The sequence below is a fragment of the Calonectris borealis genome, chromosome 7, assembly GCF_964195595.1.
Source record: "Calonectris borealis chromosome 7, bCalBor7.hap1.2, whole genome shotgun sequence".
Lineage (NCBI taxonomy): Eukaryota > Metazoa > Chordata > Aves > Procellariiformes > Procellariidae > Calonectris > Calonectris borealis.
The window spans coordinates 33792573-33816493 of NC_134318.1; the positions used below are offsets into that span (position 1 = coordinate 33792573).

The 23921-nt window shown below is 36.8% G+C and overlaps 1 protein-coding gene across 14 annotated transcripts in view; it reads left to right on the forward strand.

Annotated features, from left to right (window-relative positions):
- Nucleotides 1-23921, forward strand: part of VTI1A (vesicle transport through interaction with t-SNAREs 1A) — a 282386-nt gene that overhangs the window by 31109 nt on the left and 227356 nt on the right. For all 14 annotated transcript variants that reach the window (XM_075155078.1, XM_075155068.1, XM_075155069.1 and 11 more), the window contains one exon: nt 23713-23790. In XM_075155078.1, coding sequence (XP_075011179.1) covers nt 23713-23790 — 78 coding nt within the window. The remainder of the gene's footprint in view (nt 1-23712; nt 23791-23921) is intronic.

Here is a 23921-nt window from a genome sequence, read left to right on the forward strand (position 1 = left end):
CTGCCTTTTGCTGTTCTTTCAGGTACTGGTGGCTAAATCGGAGCTTTTCATTGCGGCCCACTTTATCTCCTGCTTGATCCCGTAAAGAAGTCTTATTCCTAAGCTTACGTTGTCACTCGCCTAGGAATGTGTGACACGATATATTTGAGCGTTGTGGTTTTACTGCGGTAACAAGTTCTTTGGACCAGAGGAAGTCATGGTCTGCCAGCAGGGAGCTTGGTCCAAATGTTCCCACTTTGGCTACAAAGGCAAGGGTTAAACAACTGACTCTTTTTGTAGCGTTGTTAAGCTTGTGTTCCATGGCGGGGCAGTAACTAAGGATCAAAATGAAATAAGTTGTAAAATGGAGTGAAACATATTGTTTGTTTACAAATAATGGAACCAAATGTGAAAGATTGAGGAAGAAAATTCAGGATATGTCAATGTACTTGCTATTTCTATAACTGTAGGCTATAATGATGATACAAAATAAATTGTAATTGTATTGAACTGCCTTCATTCAATGTGTCTTTGATTCCTTAGCCAAACTGCATGTTACTTTAATGCTTACTATATTTTACAAACTTTCTAATGATGCCCAAAGTTTGTGCAAGACCCAGGTATATATTTCTTTATGTGTGCGTGGATGCACGTACAATGTAGTGCTGTATATGGAATACACTGATGCCAGCTTAGCTTGTGGCAGCTGTGGGATGGTTAAAACTATATATAATTTAAGACTATTTGATATATAAATACATTTTATTTAATTTTGTCCTTGCATTGCTTCTAGAGGCTGGTGAGGAGAGGCAGGAAATGGACAAAATTACAGGCAGCAGCAAAGTTTATGACTTTATATTTTGTGAACCCAAAATAATTAAAAGGTTCAGCAGGCTTTCAACTCAGCAAAATTAATTCAGCAATGGCTCAGAGAGAAATATTTTCCAAAATGAAAAGTTTGGCAAAATTGTGAAATATTCTGACTTTAGATCTGCTTCTTTGAAACCATCCTTCATGTGAAGTCCTCCTTTAAAGAGACAGGTTTCTCTACACCATTTGTCAACCAGTTAGCATTGTAAATTGGTATCTCAGTGACGGTTTCAATGAAAACATCTTGAAGTGATATCTTAGTATCTTAATATAATTTTTTTTTGTTCTGTAATGCTTTCTTTAGGTACAAATAAATGCAATGGTATAGCATTTGGAGTGGTTCTTTTTTATAGCCTATGTGGATGTGCATGCAGCTTTTAAAGTCAGGTTTCAGGAAAACCGTGCTACAACTTGAGTATAGAAATACCAAATCTGCAATGATGTGATCATACTTACTGTATCTGTTCCATTGTGAAATTAGGCTTGAAGGAAGCCACGCATTGGGTCTTTTAGTTTGGTTCCCCTTCACCTAATTATCACTTGAGAGTCCAAGGGAAGGGAACTGACTGTTGTCGGTTGGTGGGAGAGTATTTATTAGCTTCATATCCCCTCTTTGCATTTAGGGGAAGGTGCTGACTTAAAGCTTTTTTCATCTTGATATTTTCCTGAGTTTCTGTTCCACCAAGGACATAATTAGATGGTAGTCTGCTTTCTCTGTCTCTTTTCCTTCATTTTATTCCTCCTGATCTGTTTCCTCCCTTATGGCAGTCCATACTATAGCTGCTTCATGGCCCAGTGCAGAAGATTAAGCTTCTGAGGCCACCATCAAAAGCTGCTTTCTCACTAGGTCTATAGGAAGATGCAAAAGCGTTACCTCTGACTACTGCCACTGCCATTTTTATCATCTTTTTTTCCCCATTGTCAAGCCATCGTTTGTAGCTGCTATAAGCTGTTACCTGTGGAAGCTTAAAAGATATAGGTTGAGATTTTTTCAGAAAGGACCCTGCAGAAGTCAGTGCTCAATCCTTAATGGCTTTCAGAGCTGAGCAGCTTAGACCTCTTAAAAATTCTAGTCTTATGTCTTTTCAGGTGGGCTTTTCAGATTCTCATGAGTAACCTGTAAAAGGAAGATACGTTGAAACCTGCACATTATTTCATGGCTCACGAGGGCTTATTTTTTTCAGATTATATAAGTGCTTTTGAAATTTCATCCTTTCATGAGATCTTGTCTCAAGAAACGTGTTTCAGTCTTGGCAAGGTAGCGTTTCAACAACTGTGAATTCAGAAAGAATCAGTTCCCATTTGGAGATCTTCATTGACATATTTTCTTTCATGTGAAATTCCAGTATGGTTGGGCAACCAATATATCCAGGGACCTTTTGAGTTGGTGGGCCTACCAGCTAAAGTAATAAAACTAGAAACTTATATCCTTAAGTCGTTGGAGAAAAGGGCAGAAGTTACCTCAAAGATTTTGAAGTGTTGGATGTTTCAAAGAATGAGAAATGCAAGAAAGTCTGTAGTGTTACCTTGAGAAAGTCTTTCTTTGGGAAGTGATCATCTTTTTCTGGGGCGTAATTCAAGATGACTCTGCAATCTGGGAAGCTGTTTGTCCTTACACAGCTCTTACTGAAAAAAAAAAAACCCAACACCAAAGGCCCACCTCTTATTCCATCTTCACTAAAAGGAATGAGTTTTCCTATTTAAAAATGATACGGGGTAGACGGATAACAAGATTGAAGTGGAACTGAAATTATAGCCGAGGGAAAGATACAATTATAGAACATAACATTGAGAATAATATTATAGGTACTGCAGGTGATTCAGTCAGTGAAGTTCTCGTAAAATTTCCTATAGGAATGTATTGCTGAAGTTGAGAGAGCTGGGGTAACTTAGAAATTCAAGATTCAAGAAATTCACAGTAGTACGTCACATTGGAAACCTCTATCAAACACTTGACACAGTAGTTAGAACCTTGTTTACTACCATAAGAATGACTGTATTAGGTTGGACCAAAAACCTGTATGGCCTTTTGCTGTTTCTCTGTAAGTAAGAGATCGCTGGAGAAGTGCCCAAGGGTAAGGCAGATGTGTATTGGTGCTTCCAGTCTCTTCAATTGTGATTGAAAGATTCCTGAGTCCGAAGTGGTGTCTCCAACCTACGGCTGTATCACCAGCACAGGAATTAGTTATCAAAGTTGTGGCTCGGGAGTTAAAGACCAGAGGAAGAAAAAGCATCAGAGGAGAACTTCTGCAGAGGGTGAGTCAGCTATGTTTTTACCCAGACTCAGAAAATGGTGAGAACAAGGAAGCAGGACGCAAATGTATAAATGGTATTTTTTTCTTGTTTTTCCATGAATTTTTTGCTTGGAGGTGGCTGGGTCTGTAATGGTCATTGCTCCAGGGGAGTGAAAGTGTAAGATCTGAACTGAAGACCTGTGGTGGCAAAAAGTATCAGGGCTGGGTGTGAAGGTGGGAGAAGGGGATGGTTCTGCCATGAGCAACCTCATGCTTTGGACCTGTTCCCAGACTCTCCTGGGAGTCAGGCTTAGGAAGGAGCAGGGGTGCAGAGTGCCTGGAAAGTGACAGTGCAGCAAATAAGGTTGTGTAATTTTGGTTCATATTAAGATTCCTTCACTTTGTTTAATTTGTTTCATCCTATGTAATTGGACTATTATTTTGTGGGTAGAAGGAGGTGCTTCTCTAGTAGTGCTAGTAAAGCTTCCTATCTAGTAAGTTATCAGGGCTCTGAAGCTATATAGTGTTTTCTGCATTGCATGGATTTTTATTTTTTGTGTCTTAAGGCTATTTTCAACTTAGATTTGAGCAGATGTTTGGAATTATACAAATGAGAATATCTGTATCCAAAGGCATAATTTTAGGATATATTTCATCATGCTTGTAACTTGCACTTCTGTTTACTCTGCGAGTGTGTGGGTTTTTTATGCATATGAGTGCCATTTGTTCTGTCTGGATAAACTTTTCATTTTGGGCTCTAAAATATCAGCTGTAGGGCTTCCATAAAGATGGTAAGAAGTGCAATTAATCATTTATCTGCTAGGTGTCAGCAAAGGTTCTTTTTGAGATAAATAAATTAAAAATTGTGTGCATTTATACATCTTGAGGCTGTGTGGCTCAAATCTGTTTGGAGGCTGAAAAGGCATTTCTAAGGATATATTCAGGGAAATAAATACTACTCAGTGTCTAGAAGATACAGCTGCGCTTCATACCCTTCATTTAATTAATTCGCTCCATTGCATTTTTCTTGATGTATGCAACTTTGAACCTCTCTTTAATTAAGCAAAATTAACAAGTTTACTCTGTATGGAGAAGATTTCATAGATTTCCATTCTGCAAAGGTTTTTAAAAAAATTAAGTTACTGTGGCATAAGAGAGAAGACACTTTCATAGATTAGTTCAAAAATAGGTGATAAAGGATAAGAAGAAATGGTCAATTTTCACAGTGGAGGAAACTCATCAGTGACGTCCCACAGCTTCCTATGTGTCGTTCAACATATTTGTGCATGGTCTTAATACAAAGAGGAAAGAGTTGACAAAGTTACTGGTGATACTAAAATATTCAAGATAGTAAAAGGGAAAGCTAAATTATTTCAGAAGTATCTTGGGGTACTGTGTGATTAAGCATTAAACTCACAGATGAAGCTTGTTGTTGATAATTACAAAGTGATGCACCTGGCAGAAAAACAATTCTGACTTTGTATTCCCAATGACGGGGAAGTGTTATTGTTTGAGTTTGGACTTTGTATTACATTTTTACCAATAGTGGCCAGAAAAGAAAATCTGACTTCAGGAATTACTAGGAAAAGAATAGAGATTGAGACAAATCATCCCTTTACCTACATTTGTTTATGACTCTTCAGTGCTTTGTGTGATTATGATTCCCTGTTCCCCAAAAGTGCAGTAGAACTAGAAAATAGTTCTACTATTGATAATGAAAGCTCTGGAGCAGCTCAGTGCGAGGAACTGGGTAATGGACAGAACTTCTTCAGCCAGGAAAAGAGGGAAGGGATTTATATATAGAGATGATTATATTAATCAAGTGGCACATAGAGAAGGTCAGTGTCAAGCAGTTATTCACCATTGCTTGTAATATGTATCAGGTGGCATCAAATTAATTTGCTGAATAAAAGATTAAAAAGCAAGAGAATTTTTCCACACAAGGTGTTATTAAGCCATGGAAGTCATTGCTACAGAATATTGTGGAAGCCAGAAGATTACTTAGTTTCAAGAAATGTTTAGGAATTCAAGGAAGAAATACCTTTGGCTTTCTTAAAACAGGAGAGAGAGAGCATTGAAGTTGGGAAGTGCCTGATCTGTAGACCAACGCAAGGTGACTGAGTGAAGACAGCATACCAGACAAGGGTCATGCGCTTTTACTCCTCTGGGCATCTAGTACTGGTTCTTACTGGATACTGCACGTTAGACTTGATAGACCTTTGATCTAAACGAGTATGGCCAGTCAGCTCTGCAAATGGTATTTTTTCCTGACATGGAAGAGGATGCAGTCACTTTTACAGGAATGTACCCAGGTTAGGTATAAACAGTGCAAGTGTCCGGGCTTTCTGCCTCCGGGAACGGTGAAGTTTTTGCTTGGATAAGTATTGGTCATTATTCCAAACTAAAAACTTGGGATCGTAGTAGGCATGTGTTGGTTTGTTTGGGTTGATAGGTAAATATATTTAGCTTCAGCCTATGCAGAAAATAGATAAGACTTCCTCTGTTTTGGAGTGATCACTAGGTCTGGAAATAGTGTAACTTAAATGGGGAAAACACTGCAGATACTTATTTGGGAATATAAACAAATTTCATCTGTTTCCACGTCTCTGTCTCATTCACTTTATAGCAACATTCTCGAGGAAAGCTCTATAAATGGAAATATTTTAAAGTTTGTACACTTTGGATTTATATGCCTACTTAAAGATAATGCAAATATTAGGCTGTACTTTTATGTGGTATTGGTTATACATAACTCATCCAGCCGGGGATCAGACTGTTACCATGTTTTTAAAACGTTGCACTTAAAATATATACAACAACCAACTAGCAAACTATCTGCAAATGAAAAGGTTGTGTTGAAAGACTTTCTTTAGATTTTTTTTTTTTTTTTAAACCGGTTTGCGGAAGTTTGAACAGAAAACCCCAATTAAAAAAATACGTATACACTTCTTATGCCTTATATAAAGTCTCATGTTTGTCGTTAAATATTACATACAAATTGAGAATTTATAATACCCATTGTGATAGTAATCATTACTGTTCTTTACTTATATCTAAGTTTTTTGAAAGTGCTCTGTTGGAAGGGCAACTTTTTTTTGTTTGTCTGAATTAGTATTTAGTAGACTGTTGAGTGTGACAGTTCACTCAGACTGGTAATTTTTTTAATATAACTATGTAACTGCACAGTAAGCGTAATATTTCCCCTTAGCTCTTGTATTAATGAGAAACAGTGTTGTCTAATATTACTGTGTTACTTGTAATACAGTAGAGTTCAAATAACTCCCTCAGGCTTGGTGGCCGTACTGCAGCAGATGCTTTAAAGTCAGAAAGATGCCCTCTCTGCACAAAGAACTTAAGTATCTGACCTTTGCGTTGGCTTTGCTAGTGAAGAATATACCCACTTTGGTGGTATCAGGTTTATGCAACAACACAATTGTTTGACTTGTTTTAAAATAAGCCAGTGTTTTATTTTCCCATGTTATGCTCCTACTAATATGATTTAAAAACTTTAAAACTGAAGTACTTGATCTTTAGATTTTCAGCCGTGTTACTCTGCTAACTGCTGTGTCAAAGAGCGTATTGATGCAGCCACATAGCTGGTGTTCATATATTCCCTGCTCATTCAGTAGGAAAATATGATAGGAATGCTGTCAATGTGCAGTGAGAAAAGTTTGATATTTTCCCCAGTTCAAGTCTCATTGGAAAGAACTTTACCCATTGAGATTTGAAGGGATTTGTTTGTTAAGTTCTATAATGCCAGGGAAGTCGCTTTCTTACATTGTACATTTAAAAAGTAATCAATTGATCAGTCTCTTCCCATCACCCTCATATACTTGTTCACCGAAGGATTTCCTCCCATGCCAGTTTTCCAAAATTCAAGTTGAAAGATGCAGGTAGATCTTGTTTACCTATGCTTCAGCTTTTGAATCCCACATAAAAGGGTCATTGTCCCACAAAGAAGGTATTAAAACTTCAGATCTCGGCAGAACAGTATTTTTCCCAATATATGAGAAAAAGACAATGACCACAGGAAGCAGGTAGCTGTGTGCTTCTGTACATTGAATAACTTCTATCAATTTTATAGTTTATACAATTTATAGAGTTTATATATTCTTCCACAGCTTTTAATCTAAAGACATATTAGGTTTTTTTCAAATTCACATCTTGATTGCAAATCAGGCAGATGTTGATTGAATAGCAAATGATCACCATCACCAGAACAACTGTGAACCAATTTTGTAACAATGTGAAAAAATTTTGCACTGGCAAATGTCTTATTTAATATCACAGGAAATAATGAAATCGTCGTTCAAAATTACATTAGTTTTGCCTTTTTTCATCTTCCATTTACTAAGCCAGACTAGAATGACATAAGTATATATCTGTGCAGGTATATTGCCTGTATTATGTGTTATCTCTCATTTTACTCTTTAACTATATAGTTCCCTTTCTAGACTTGTTCTCTGATGGGGTCATACAGAGAGTTGACTCTCTAATACAAGCAGGGGCAAGGACTGGCATCACATCATCCGCTGGCCGTCATGCTAATTTCTCAAAATGTATGTGGGATTTGGAGAGCAAAGGGAAAGAGTGGAACAGTGGAAGAGACCATTTTACATTTACACTTACTCCTCTAAGATATGGAATATGACCATCAAGATTTTAGATTAATCATGGTAGCGTTCAACAAAAAACTTCCTGATTGTATGATAATAGGGCCAAGGCTAAGATGCTGAGTATCTGTAACTGCTGAAGGCTCAATGAAATCTGTTTATCATCTCTATATATTTTAAAAAGTAAATTTGAAAGCGACATGGCTGTTCTGTATTTTCTACAAAGCTAGGTTGTCACCATTTTTGTTACTATTAATTACTTGACTAATGCCTTACATTTATACCATTCATAAGCAAATTATTTAATTAAGACAGAGGTTGAGCTATGGGCCCTTAGTGTTCCACTGCTCTTTCTTTTGTTCTGGTTCCTCTGAAACTGAAACAATTCCAGGCAGTGAACACATAGTCAAGGTCTTTTTTCGTGCCCTGTACCGGAAGAATGACATGTTCTGCAGCGTTAGCATTTATAAACCTGGAAGTAGAAGTTGGACTGCCAGTGACCTTACAGTGACATTACATTCTGTATAACTCAAAATGGAAAAAGGAGAATCTTGGCTTATGTTGTAAGGATTGAAGATGCTGTACTGGGGTTGAATAGCTCATAGAGAGAATGAATGGCATTACTTTATACAAGATTCCCTTTTCCATGTTCCTGTAAAGTCATCCATATCTTAGTGTGCTTTAAAAAAAATCAGTGATAATATTTTGGTGTAGTGAAGATCTGTTTTGTTTTATGTGAGAAGTCGCTAGACTTAGAAATGTTTTGAATAAAATGTGGTAATGGGACAACTGAAATTTATTTGAAGGTCTTGATAAGTTTGGAAGCTTTCTTTAAAAGATGCTTCAGATCAGTGAAAAGAAAACAAAAACCTGATGAAGAGGCATAGAAAAAGGTAGATGTTGATCTCCAGTCCAAATATAGTGGAAGTGGGGAAAAAACCTCTTGGGATCTCAGACCCATAACGAAGATGCATCGTGAGAAGAGAACTCTTTCATCTTTAAAGGGGCACACTGTGATGATCAGGATTTCTGTCTTTTAAGCTAATAGAAGACAATACCACATGCTTCTGCAGAAGGACCAGCCTTACCAGAACACTACCCTTTGAGCGTCAACCAGGCGATGTGGCATGTCATTCTTTTTAAGGGCTGAGGAATCTATGAGACTGAGAGATAACCACTGAAAGATGCTGAATGAAGATGAGTGAATTGCAAACATTGTCTCAGGAGCACTTAGGGGAAGAGACAGCAAATAACTTTTTTGAAGAAATTCTCAAATGCATTCAGCAAACTGAATCAAACTGATGCAGATTTGCAGTTCCTCACCTTGCTTTTGTGATGATTTGGATTAAATATGGGATAAGAAGCTCACGCAGCCAGTATACAAAGAAGACTTGTATGTTAACATAAAATAATTTGTTTGGAGAAATTCTTCCTGTTGGCAAACATGCAGAGGTAAGATTATATATTCTTATCACTCTTGAGGATTTTAACTCCTTGACCATGTGGAAATAGCTTAGGGGCCTTGTGGTTTCTTTTTTCTTAAGAAAATAATGTTGCAAACATTGCAACATAGAAATCAGACATTTCATTGCTTCCCTTACTGCTAATGAAGCAATGGAGGTATCAGACATAGAGTTCAAGATTATTTTTGCAAACAACATTTTCTTGAACCATTTGTCTTTTTAATGTCTAGTGTATTTACAATTTTGGATATATCAGTGATAAAATAATTTTCTATTTAAAGTTTCTCTGGAAAGTCTTAAAATGAGGAGAGGGGATGGTTTGTAATAGGTTCTGACCTTATAGCTTTGAAAATCCCTATGTACGTAACATAGATAACGGAATGGCCCAACACAAATTAACTTAAACTGCAAGCAGACTTTTTTTTTTACTTTTCTAGTATTACCTGTTTACTGGAAGTATATTAGAAAGGCTTTTTCTATAATTTTTGCCAGGAGGTGACTTTCCAGTAGATAAATATTTCTTTACTTTTTACTTGCTTTTGTACACTCTTTCCATCAGTATAGTTATTGGTGGTATTTTTTTTTTTCATCAGGCTAGTGGGTTTTTTATATCATTTTATCTCTACCAGTGCTCAATTTTACATTATTATTTCATGTTGCTTTTTTGGCATCGTAATAATTTCTAAGGTAAGAAATTAGAGTCACGAAGACAAGATTGCAGCTTCTTTTATTTGTCAGGGAAGGAGATGGAATATAAGTGAACAAGCTGAGTTTTTTAACTGATTTTAAAAAAAATCCCTGATATAAAAACAAAGTATATTGAAAACAGCAGAAAAAAGAAACAGAAAAAAATTAGTTAGACAAATTTCATTCCAGTTAGCTTGTAGATGAAAGTTTCTTTTTTAAGTGCTATAATCCATAAAAGAAAAATAACTCTTAGTTCAAATGCTAAGGTCTGTGTAGCGTACTACCAAGTTTCAGAGGGAAAGTGTTTTCAAGGTCTTTTCATGAATGGTGTGTTGTGGAATGGGGTCACTCGAAAAGGAATAATTACAGAGTGATCAGAAGATTTCTTTGAAAAGGTTGTGCTAGACCTTCTGTGTGGTTTGTGGAAGAACAGAAATCAGTTTTGCTCCTAGGGTGGGCTAACAAAATGTATTGTGTTTTTGCAGCTACTTCTATCTTTGCCCCAAAAGATGCATGCATCACCTCAGCAGTGCACTCAGCCTCTGTAAGGTCATTGCCTAGAAACCAGATCTTGGAGTTGTTAGAAGTACAACATACTGCTGCACCGTTTGACCAGTTGCAAAAGTTTGGTTTTGAACTCTAATGAGTCTTTACTCATCTCCTGTCTTAGCACTGCCAGTTGTTAAATAATTAATTCCTCTTTGATTGTACCTCTTTATGTCCTGTGATAAACTTATTTGTATTATTTTGTGTTGTATTTTATTTGTACTCAGCCTCTTCTCTTTGATTCAGAGCATGGAGTTACTAGAAAGAATTAATTTGAGGAATACTTTTTCACCCTTAGTATAGTGTTCATACTGAGGATCTGTGATCTACAATAATTCTTATTCATTTGGAATATAGTAATTTGTTCCTGTCAGCGCAGGGGCTGGTTTGTTGTTTTAAATTGCTGACTTTTGTTTTTGTTGGCATGCTCCCCAATACAAATTGAACATCTGACAAAAATATTTGTGTGACAGTTCAGTCGAGATAGGTGCTCTCTGTTGCCTAACAGTACGATTTGGGGTCCCCAAGATAAAAGTTGACTGAATGCCAAGATTTTAGTAGAGCTTGTTTGTGCAGATAACAGAGGTAATCCATATTCCTCAGGTCTGTAAATCAAACAGACAAAGGAGAAATATGTATGTACACCATTCTCTTTGAGATAGTGGACCGATAGTTTCTTCTTAATAACAATGGGGACTATCTAACCCCTGAGAACAACAGAAAACTGACACCAGGGATGTTCCTATATGAAATTAGAGTGATTAGAAGATTCTTAGAATGCTTCTCCCCCTTTAGCAGATAGTGCCTAAATAAATTATTCAACAGATCTGGTTTGTGGCTCTCTGGCAATTTCTGCTTTTATGGGGTTTTGTCTGTTTAGAACCTAATTCCAATTATTACAGATCTGAAAGTTGATCCATAATACAGTGGAAGAGGAAATCCAGCCACTATGTCTTGACTGTGTTTTCCAGGGTGATACAGACAAATGTCTGAGGCGTAGTGGCCATCTATGGAAACACTGTTTAGGAAAACACATACTGGTTTCTAACGATCCCCTGCGATGATTGATTCTTCCAGGATAAAATAAGATACTGAAATACCCTCTTTTTGATGAGGTGGTTAGATCAACAATGTGAAATCCAAACTAGGAATCCCAGTGGCCTAGCAAACATTTTTTGATAAAATAGTTTTTAAGATACGCTGATTGCTTTTCATCCCCAAATAAAAATATTCCCCAAGTCAGCTGTATGCAACTGTGCATCCCATTTTCGCTGCTTAACTGTGGAATCTCCTACACTTTGGAGTTAATGCTCAAGTATCACTCTTCTAGTTTACTACAAGACAAGTTTTTCCCAGGTTGACAGCCATGCAAGCCATTGATTTAGTCTTGAAGACTTCTTGCTGGTTAAAATGCATTACTCCAAGGGCATCTTTATGGGCAACTTGTATATTCTTTGATATTTGGAAATTCTCAGGATATCAGAAATCACTGTCATTTTACGTAAGGATTTTCTAATACACAAATGTACTAGTCCATTTATCCATTTACTTATAAGTATCTCCTTAGATATACTTACGTATAAGTATCTAATTCTTGCTTACTTGTCTCATATCTGTAGATTTACTGATCTGTTAATTCAAATTCTGTGATCATGCATTTCTTTATGCCTTGCAAATGCTAGGTAGATAAATAAAGAAAAGCATAGTTGTTTCATCATACAGTGTGTTCAAGATCAGCTGGAACCATATTTTGCTTTTTTTTCTTGATCTTTCAGGCTGAAATACATCTTACCTGTTGAGTTCTCTCTTGCCTTTTGTTGAGCTTTCTCCATCTCTTTTGCAGAAAGGTTATAACAAAATACTTTGCAAAACATGCAAACTGATGATCAATAAATTTTTAAAACAAGAGTATATTGATTTTCATCATCCTGCTGCCAATAAATGTCCATTTGTGGTCAGAGTCAACAGTTCTTGTAAAGTTTTAGTTTGTTGTAAGGCATATGATCCTGTGTAGGACTGGAGAGAGGGAGGTTAGGAGAGGACCCAAATATCTGAGCAGAGGGAGAGAACCAGTAAGGAATGGCAAAATGAGTGGTGGGAAAGGGAACAAAATATGATGTTTCATCACACTCTGTGATAGAAAGAGGTAAGTATGGTCGTACTGGAGAAAGTATGTGATAAATTGGGGGAGGAAGGTACAAACTATGAAAGGTGTAAGGTGTAAGACTGATGAATTATAGGGAAAGGAAAAGAACGGTAGGTACATCACCTGAGAGTTTTGTAGCATGGTTGCTGTCACTCTCTCTATCTTTGCGTGAGTTCATTTTTAGGTTGAAATTTTAACCTGAGATTATTACATAACTTTGGGTCTGTCCCTGAATGCTTAGGAATCAAAAATCCAGATATGTGTTACACGCTTGGATTTGTTTTCCTTCCGTTCCTTATATTCTTTCTGTGTTGGTTTTGCATGTCAGGTTTGTGAATTGGAGTTGGAAATATTATGTTTGCCATATGCTATCAAACTTTGTTTTTCTTTGTATCAGATCATCTTTATTTGATGCTAACAGCTTTGTAATACCAGAAGTTTCTAAACTGTGCCATACAAGAACAGCTGGTGGGGTGGAGGGACAGATGTTTGGTCAAATGGTACTGGGCCTTTCTTGCACTTCAAAGGAGCTGAGCGGAGATATAATACGACTATAGAGTATAGTTCTGTTTTCTAATCTGAGTAATTTGAATATTTGCCATAGTTTATTAAGAGATTGGGAGAGCAAGTGACCTGTATGAGCAGAAATTGGAAAGTGATTCATTAGATAATCTTTCTCTAACTGTGGAGTTTACCCTGTAAAGATGAGAACCTCTGAATGAAATTCATACTGCCAATATGTGCCCCATGGAAGAGATGTTACAACATTCTGTGATACAAATTAATTGCATTTGATATTTTAATTGTTACCTTCTTTCTTTGGAGCTTCACTTCAGTTTTGTTCAAATTAAAAGTGGGATAACTTTTGAATTTAATCTTTGCCCTAATATTGAGATCTGAACATCTCTTCTTGTGCATGAATGCTTGTTCAGTTGCTATTTAAATAAAAGAAGTATTATATAAGCAGTAACCATCAAGGTTTATTAAGTATGAAGATCTTAGATGTATCTCAAACTCCCTGAACTGCTGATCATCAGAAACAGGCAGCGTCTACTGAAATGAGAATCGTTCCATCCCTGCTCTGTTCGTTAAGATTTCCCCTTGTTATCCATTAATGGCCACTATAGGAGACAATACTAAGTTCTGGACTAATTGAAGCTTTGAGTGATATGGCAGTCTTTATGCAGTCTTACATAAAGTGAGGTTTTCCTTAAGGTTCACACTACATTGTCTTGACAGTGAAAATCTAGGCAGCTATAAACAAGATCAATAGAAAAGTGTAAGCATTGTTGGTGACAACATAGGAGGAGGGACAAAACAGAAACACTCAGTGAATTTTTTGAGTTTGGACATCAATATTTACTGGGAAATGAGCTACTGCCAGTATCAGTGTTTCTCATTATTCTTTTTGTTGTATGGTGGTCCACTTAGAGGCAGAATTTCTGACTATGCTACAGGTAAGGGGAAAAATAACAAGTTAGCTGAAGCCTGTCTATCAGAAAGACAATGTAAATGCCAAATATTTTGTAAATACCAATATTTTGTATAAATATACCGTCTTTCTGTTACATTGTGTACAAGGCTTAAGTTCTGAAGAAGTAAACCAAGTAGGGGAGGGGTTGGCATGGCTATTTTTGGTACAGGTACGTGCGTTATAATAATAATAATTTTTCATCCATTTTATACACTTTAAGAAATGAATATTGTTTGAAGTATTTTCACTGAATGGGAGAGGCTGAGGGACTCAAATGCAGAGGCAGTATAAAAAGGAGGAGGACTTTAGATAAATTATAGGTAGTGGATTAGTTATTGACTTTTATCTCAGGTAGTGTAAAGCAAGAACTGCTAATCATCAGCTTGTGATAAAACTAGAAAATGCCATGTCTGAACATCGGGCTAGTATTTTATCATATAAGCTATTGATTTAACACAGCATGAAACAACTGGTTCTGTCCCAGAAGTGCCTGGTGGGGAGCAGTGAGGGTACAGATTTACTCCTCCTTCAATCTGCTGCAAACTTCAAAGCCCAATTGTGACCACTTAACTACTAAAATTACTAAACTCAGACAATTTTTCTCTTTTTCAGACAAGGCAATATGTCTGTGTGTAAGTACACATGATCTAGGAGGAAGGAAAGCTGAATCATGTCAGGGCAAAAATAATAAATTTGACCAGGCTGTGTTATACACAAAGTATTTTTCATTTTCCTTTTTGTTGATCAATAGCTTGAGCTAATGTGCTTATGGTCCAAAATACTTCCATTGAAATACACAGAATGAGCACCATGTGGGTATATTTGTATGCAAACCACCTTAATTATGCTGTTTTTCTATTTAATTATTCTTTGCATCAAGCATTATTTTATTTTGTTTTATTTTTTAATGGTGAAGTCAGAAATTATTGTCTGCTATTCTCATCGAATAGGGTTTTTCATATTTGTTATGATTGATATTTTTAGGGCTCAACTGAAATGTTCTTATTCTGTGTATTATTTTGGAAATTAAAAAACACATATTGGTATACAGGTGGAAAGATGCCTCTGAGAGAGAGTGTGTATGCTTAGTGAAAAAAGGACAGTGCCTAAAAATAACTTTTTATGCACCAAAAAGTATTTTTGGAAGGCCTGCTTAAGTTTCTTTGCTTTAAAATAGATCCTATCAGGGTGGCACAAATGTAGGTGGGACAATTCGGCTGCCTTGGAAACATTTCATTCATCTGCCTTGCCCTCATTCTAAGTGTCAGAATTGAGATCTGTCTTTATAGCTTCCTTTTGTTTTTTACTCTTGGAGTTCACAGTGGACAAAATGTATAATTTATTAATAGACCTGAGCTCTGTAGCAAAATTGTACTTTTGACTGGAAAGCCTAAAAAATATCAGCTTTCCTAGGCTTTACCTACTGTTAGAAATCCAGGGAGAGGGAGAGCTGAAAAAGATGATGGTAGCATTCAAGAATGGCAACTGCTTCAGCCCAGTTACAGATTTCCATTGTCAATCTCCGTAGAGTCTGGCCAGAGAGTGCAGGTACAGGCTGATAAAGACAATTAAGTAACAAATGGAGGAAGGAAGTAACACTTGGATGCTTCTTTCTGGAAAAGGAAGGAGCTGGTGGAAAGTACCAGAAGATGTCTTAGCAACGGGAACCTAGGCTCCAGATGGAAGTACCGGCTGAAACAAAGATGTTTTAATGAACATTTCATGTTTTGGTTTATCTGAGATGTTTATCATGCTTTATCATGGTGTGAGCTAATTGGTTAAGAAATCTTAAGCGTCCTTAAGATTTTTTTTCTCCCTGCTTCACTGCTTTGGGACCACTCTTTTTAAAGGTTGGCCCTTATAGTATAAAATTCGCCCTTTGGAGGAAAATGGCTCCGTATTTTCATTTTCTCGCTTCATGAGTCTGTTGGTCCAACACACTGGAGTTTATCTTTCGTCTCAAAGATTTAGCAAACATTTATGTTAATTATGACCCTACCACACAGCATAAAGTCTTCGGACCACAAGACAGTCTGAAGTACATGGTCCTGATGTGTAGTGCTCCTTGTCCTCTAGATATCGTATATTGGATAAATGATTCAATGAAGTTGTGTGGTACTAGACATTATTTAAAAAAAAAAAAAAAGAAGAAAAAAGAAAAAAGGGACGAAAGCAAGCTTTTAGTAAAAAAAAAAAAAGGAACCACTATAATATATGAGTTTAGTCATTACAACAAGGAGATGAGTTGAGATGAAGATTTCATAAAAGAAGCATAAGCTTGGTGTTGTACTGAAAGAAGGCACTAGGAATTCTCTATTCCACCGTTATCCTTAACGGTTTTCCCTAAAACGTAATTTTGCAGAGAAACTTGTAGCTCTTACATGGATGCTTATTATGTGCATATGCCAGTTCTAAGTGCAAAGATCTGCTGTAGTTAAACCATACTCAAAATAGGCTTATTTTTGTAGCCTGATCTTTAAATTGAAGTTATTCATATCTAGCAGAGACTTCTGGAGAACAGCAGCCTATATGACATGAGTGGCTGACTTCCAATCCCTGACGTGACTTTTTAAAATCTGTTTTAGGAGTGAGAGTCTTCTAGGATTTGATATAGACACTGAATTGTCTTAAGTGATCATATTGACATCCTTAAACATTTCTGCAGATTAGCCTAAACATGAGTTGAGGATCAATTTATCTGTCAACAGTAGTGGCTTAATTTTGTCTGTCCCCATTCTTTGCATCCAAATTTTTTGTTGATGCCACAGTCTAGACATGTCCCTTTTGCCTCCAAGTCCAAGTGTGGACCTATGCTATAAACAACAGAATTTATCCCACTTAGACCCCCTACACCCAAATAAATAGTCAAGTTGTGGATTACTTTGAACCTGTATCGGGTGTGGTCTCACAGCTGAGGTGTCTTTATTTTCAAACTGTCATCTGAGTTGGGGAGAGAGGGTGTTCTCCCCTCTCCAACCTTGTTCTTGCCTTTTCTTCCAGCGTTGCTGATTGAAATGACTGTGGTAAATAAGGGTCTGCAAGTTGCAAAAACAAATTAGGCAAATATATGCCAATGTTTGCTATACATATCAAGGCAAAGGGCACTAACACCAGCCAACTTTTAATTTAGCAAGCTAGGTTATCAGGCTGGTCTTGGACCACACACAGCGTGGTTACAGGGAAGCACTAGGCTTTTCTGGAAGGTGAATCTGAGAAGGGGTGAACTCAAGTGATCTCATGCGCAATTTAGAGGAATTTCCATTGACTGAATATGCAAGTTGGTTAACTTAGCCAGCTAAGTAGATGTGTAAAGGTAGGTTTTGTAATGAAATACGATAGTATAATAATGGTCATTTGAAGGAGTCAATAGAAAGGAATTGTATGAAATACTGAAATTAGAGTGCTGAAAAACATATTACAGGAACAGACTAGCAGACGTAGGTAACAGTAGATAGCAGAAAAGCTGCAAGTCAGCAGTGCAAAAGGCAAACGTCACTGTGTTGGCCTACAGAGAGGTTACAGTTAAATTTGCATGAATACTCGGTCACATTTGATGCGTCAGCTAATGCTTGGCATATTTTTTTGAGATTATGGCACAAGGGTAAAAAGGCAGACAAACTGTTGTACAGAACAGCCCAATGCTGAAAGCACCTTGGAGAAACTGAATTCTGATAAAAGAATAAAGTAGTGTATACATAGGAACCAAGATTTGGTAATAGGGCGTGGTAATTCAAGCAAGTGAAAAGATGAGTGGTTATAATTAAAAAAAAAAAAAAAATTGATATAAAGACCAGGCTAGGGGAGTTATTAATTGTTACGTTTGGAGAGTGTTATCCAAGCCCAAGCAATGCTTATCTGAAGTTTTCCATGCTTGGATTTATAAGTCTTGTATTTCATTATATTACTCTTCCGTAGATGTGGTCTTGTTAAATTGGAAGCGATGGTAGTGAATTTTCGAGCATCCTCTAAAAAAACAGAAGGGGGGAGAGGATAGTTAGTTACAGACCTATGAATTTTGAAAAACCTTTCCTTTTCTAGGTTATTAAGTTTAGAAGGCAGAGTTCAGGTAAATATGAGCTGTTTTTCTAAATACAAATGTCTTTTGCACAACAGAAATCATCCTCTGTTACTCCTTAAATTCACAGAAACAATGAGTTACAATTCTCTCACAGGTCACCTGTTTTCTTCCCTACCTACAGCACGTGCAATCTAGCAGGTTGTTTAAGCATCAGCCGTGTTGGTGACATACATGGTCCATTGGTCACGAGTTTGAGATGGAAGTAGTTTTGTGGGCAGAAGCTGCGTTTTTCACGACCAACATAATGCGATGTGTTGTATCCTCATGGGGTTTGCTTGACCTTCCTCCCTGCCCTCACCCCGTAATGAAACTAAAAGTGTGTTTGATGATGATTATTGAAAAGAAGATTTATAGGCCTGTGACTTCGACTTAAAATGGGTGATAGTATCTCTGCATTAATTTCACGTTAGCACTTGAAGTTTGATTTTCCTCTGCTCTTGTAGGAAGCCAAAGACATTTGGCGGAGTGGTAGAATACAGGTTTTAAGTTGCGCATTTCTCTTTCAGAGCTGCCTGCAATCTTTTTTCTGTGCATGCAAGGAGGGCAGGCAAGATCAGGAGTGGCTTAGACATTGACTTTTGCCAGCCAACGCATACTGTTGAATGGATTCTTTCAATCAGAAGTTTCATAGGATTTGTAGAATAGTTTTTATTTCCTTTTGGACAGAAATGTGTCAGCTTTGGTTTTTTTACTTTCATAAAGAAATGCTAGAAAGTCCAGCATTGCATCAGGTTGTATATTAGTACTATGTAATAATTTTCCTGTCTCTTACACACAATCGATAAAAACTACGCTACTTAGGAAAACCCCTTTCGAATTGCAGTCTGAAGTGTCTAGTCTGTTGTTCCTGGACCATCTTTACAGAGAAATGTAGAAGTTTTGAAAACTGAAGTTTGAACACAATTTCTTAAGCAATGTCAATTATTTTATTTCCTGAAGAAGTGTTTTTGTGTTTCTGTTTAAATATAAGCTTTAAGATTGTTAAGTAGGATCACTTATTTTTCTTCTAAATTTGTTAAACTGTATCTTTTCCATTTCTGCTCAGCAAAAAATACTTTCGTATCTATTCTGAAAGGCAGAGATGAAAGTGTAAATTCTGCAGTATTTAGCAGTCCATTGGAGGATTGGGTCACTTTTTTCACCTTGCTTTTAGCAAGAGCAATGGCAAAACTGACTACTCTCAAAGAACACAAAATAAAATCTAATTTATTCCTACAAATTATTTCTGGTTATGCTAATCTCGAGTATTTATTTACATCTAGAGCAGGGCCAAACTCTGAAACAGATGCCTGAAGATTTTTTTAAACCATTTATATATACTAGGAAATTCTAATTAATTTTGTATGAAAACAGATGTTTGTGGATAAATAAACCTTTTTGTTTGTTTACACGTATTTCACCAAAAAAATCTGTTCTTAAAACATTGACCCTGGAAAATGGAGAGGCTGGGGCGAAAGTATTTGCTGGGTCTTTCGTCTGAAATGCCCCCTAGGTTTGCTTGTCTGTTCCGGGGGCTGCTTAGCATTTAGGAGGAGGAAAGCTATTCTTTAGTTCAGGTATGAAAATGTGCGGTACTTCATATCAATTATTTGGCTGATTGCTGAAAGTGCGTTGGAGTGAGGGGGCATTGGCTAGTTCTGGCCTTCACTAATGGGAACATTTCAGAATGTGGATGAGTAATTAAAGTATAGAATGCGGAAAATTAGGCCAAAATTGAATAGAAGTGAATAAGTATGCATTCTGTTGTGCAGATGTTGGAAACAGATTATTTTGGATACCTCTTTCTATCTACATCTTATTTGGTTACCATGTAAAAATCGGTCATACACCATGTAGATTGTTTCTCTTCCCATTGCCTTTTCTGTTTTTTATGTTGTGATGTATCTGTATAGGTAGTAATTTAGCAAAATATCCTGTCTGCCAGGTGTGGGAACTAGCTGATTGTATTGTAATACCAGATCATTACTTAATTCATATGCAACCTAGCCTAGCACATGGAAAGCATTATAAATCTATTTACAGTGTGGCTGGTCTGATGATAACATTGTATTAAATTCCCAGGTGAGGCAATTTAAGCAATTGCTTTGCCATGTGTAGGCCATGGAAATTAACTTCTCATATGCTTTAGTAATAGACGAACTTCATTGTTATGCTCAGATTAGTAGTATAGCAGAATTCTTACAGTCTGGTTACATGTACCCTACTTCACATGTAGCATCATACAGGGGGGTGGTACTGCAGATCACAGATCTTAATTAGTTTAAGCTGAGTTAATTCATTTCAATTCTAATTTAGCTGTGCTTGCCCATGAACACATTCAGTTCTATTGGGAAATGTTAAAGCTTGGGTCAAGTAGACAGATTGTTTAAAGCCAAATTGCCAGACAGAACTGAGCAAGTGTATCTGTTTGAACAGGGCTTTAAGAAAATCACCCAATCAGTATGCAAAAATCCTGTTCATAAACCAAGAGAGATCTGCCTGGAATCAGAAATTCTTCCTTGTCAGAAGGTCTGGGTACTGTAGTACATTTAAAACAGCCCCTGAAACTTTCTCTGTCTTGAAGTTCTTGTAGAAAGTAGCTTAACCCTTTTGTGTCGTGTGTTCACGTGCATGCTACATTTGAATGCAAACATGTACACCGAGTTAAAAACACTTGTGTGCTCAGACTTTTTGTCTATGTATATACAAGAAAATATAAAATACAAGGAAAACTTCTATATATGACAGACCTTTACAGACAAAAAGCTGCACACAGAAGCTCTTAAACCTATATTGAGCTGCCCAGGAATGCCTTGGATTACAAACTCTGCAAAGCTTCTGTCTTTTCTAGAAACGTACGTATAAAGTACCAGTAGACAGTGGTAACTGACAACTAAGACTAAAAATGTTGACAATTTCTTGATTTGCCTGGTTAGCTTATGTATAGAAGTCATTAACTATTTATAAAATGCATTATGAATTGGGTTCCTTCAAACTGTAGCAGTGTGTGTGACATTTCCAGCTCAAACTATCATTCTTGCATTTGGCTAAAGTACATATTTATAAACAGCTGATAGTTATGAACTGAAAAAAAAAAAAACCTGAAAATTATTTAATTTTTGATTTTGGACAAACTGGAGTAATTTTGATAGCCACATTTAATAGTGTTAGCCCATATTATTTTAATAAAAATAAGAATAGTAATTCAAGATATTGATATTTTGGACAAATCCTGAAAGAACAAACGAACACTTTAGTTCAAAGGCCTTTCCTTTTATATTATTGATTCATTTGGTAGTGAAACTGTGATCAAAAGTAGTATCAAATTATTTATTGATTATGGCAAAGAGTTATACCTAATTGTAGTCAAAGGGTTATTTCTTTTAATATAATTGCTGATTTTCAGATCATGACAGATTATTGCAATAAAAGAACGATGATACAAATATATTTATTAAGTTCAGTGGTGATGATATAAAGGATTATAAAGGGCCTCTAAAATTGTATTGCTATTAACATTTATTTCTTTCCCGTGAAGAATATTCTTTTTCCTTTCTTCCATGCAGGCTCTTTTGAATGAGAATATCATCCAGTTAAATCTTTCAAATAAATGATGTGTAACCAAGGACCATCTCAGTCTCTACATATAATTAGGCAACTTGTTCACTGGAGAACAAGCTTATGAAGCATCATGCTCCTCATCTCAGTCTAATAATGATAAATACATTGAACACTAACAGAATCAATGGGGCCAAGTAATTTTTGAAATTGGGAGAGACTGAACAGTTGAACTACTAGACCTCAAATGGGAAGATTGAATCTTAATCAGAAAAGAAGATTAGATATTTATTGGTATATATTTGTAATTTCCTTCCTTGTTTGATGTGTATCAAGTAAAAATAGGAAAATAATATAATTGAGCAATCTATGCCAATTTGTTGGCTTTTGGTGAAAAAAGAGAAAAACAAAACCTATCTCCATATGATATTCTTGCATACTGTGGAGTGTTTTAGTCCCCCATAGTGATGAAATGAATAATTTAAACAGGCAGCTCTGATACCACAGCCTGTTTAAAGGTTCTCATTTCCTTTAATGCTGTAGACTACTTTAGCTTGGTTAGTATGAAACTGTGACAGCTGAGATCTCCAAAAGATTTGGCACAATTCGGCTCTTGTAGTAGGTCCGTGGTATGCTTTGTCCTTGCTACGTACATCTGTAGCTTTAGTATATAATCTAGATCTGAACACGAGCAACTGAATCACAAATCGGTAAGCGTTGTAACAATGATGATTGTAATAAAGGGTGAACTACGCAGGATAAAAAGCTAAAATGTGTTGCTCTGAGATGACCAACACAAGGCTTACTCCGGCTGCTAGGTTCCTAGCTTAAGGAGTGACCCACTTCCAAACCTCTTTGTCACAAAGGTAATTAATTTCCCTGTGCTGAGTATAATTTCTAGTGGGTTGTTTCCTGTGCCCCAGTCCCAACCACGTTTTTTGGCATGATTGTCCAATTAGGGAAGGTTTGAGGAGGGATTTGCTTTCGCTGAGTTCCTGCTGGTGGTGACTACCACAGCAGAGTGTGAGGGAAGCTCCCATCGGTAAAGGAAGGCCCTACAGTTTAGTTCTTGCTACTCTTGGGTTTCTTCCTCTGCTGAAGTGTAAAATTGTCCATAGCAGCACTCAAATACAAAAAGATTTTAGACAATATGTTAAAAATCCTTTCTTTCTTTTAATGGTGAATGTAGGAATATTAACCGACTAAGGGCCTGTTATTTGGCCAACAAAGAAATTGCAAGCTGGGCTGATGTTCTCTTCATGGACTTCCCCGCTGTTCCATTGAATGTTGTGCTACCTTGGCAATCTTCAGACATTTGCTTTCCGTTGCTCGGCACTTGATCTAGTTTAGAACCAATATGATGATCAGTTCATGAGCAAACCTGGTGCTCATAAGCTGTGAGTAACGACTGGCTGTCATAATGATCTAATGAATGATTGTCTCAGTTCTGTGGTGATTCCATGAACTGCTGTAAACCAATGTTTCCTCGTACTGCTTTCTCTGCTTTCTTTTGCCCTTTGATTTCTGCTCCTTTCCCTGTAGGCCTTCATAGCCTTAGCAGCATAGTAAACACTTGTTAATTTTCTACATCTTTAAGTTCAACCAGTTCTGTCAAATGTGTGTTGTTCAGGTTTTTGGGTTTTTTATATGGGAAAAGCTCAGTCTTCCTTTCCTATTTAATGGCATCACTGCAGTGTTATTCAGAGTTTGGCGTCCAGCTAGCAAGTCTTCTTCAGAAAAATACATTTGGTTCCTACACACTTCAATGCTTCTGATACTAGGGTATATTGCTTGTCAAGGTTACCTGATTATCAGAACTGGGATCACACATTATGTACCTTGAGCTTCACTGAAGCTGCTTTCATTGCTGAAAAGTTGAGGAGGTGACTGTCTTAGAAATGCTAAGGTTTTGCCATGCAGATTTGTCAAAATACAGCAGTAGAACTTTTTAATAACTTTTACTTGCAGAGTTTTTTTTATCAAATAGGTATCCATTAGGGGGCTCTCGAGGTTTAAGATGATCAGCCTTGATACCAATGGCTTCGGAGCTTTACTTCCTAACCCTTTTTTCTTTTTGTTTTACAGAAAAGGTCACGGATCGCCTACAGTGATGAGGTGCGGAATGAGCTCCTAGGGGATGACGGGAATTCCTCAGAGAACCAGGTAGGATGCTAATCAAGAAGCCCTAGTGGGTGGCTGGAGGGTGAAGGAGGTCACTGGCACACTGGGCTTCTCAAGCTGCTCCTTAACAGCATTAGCAACAACTCATGTGGAAGTGATACTGTTTAATGCAA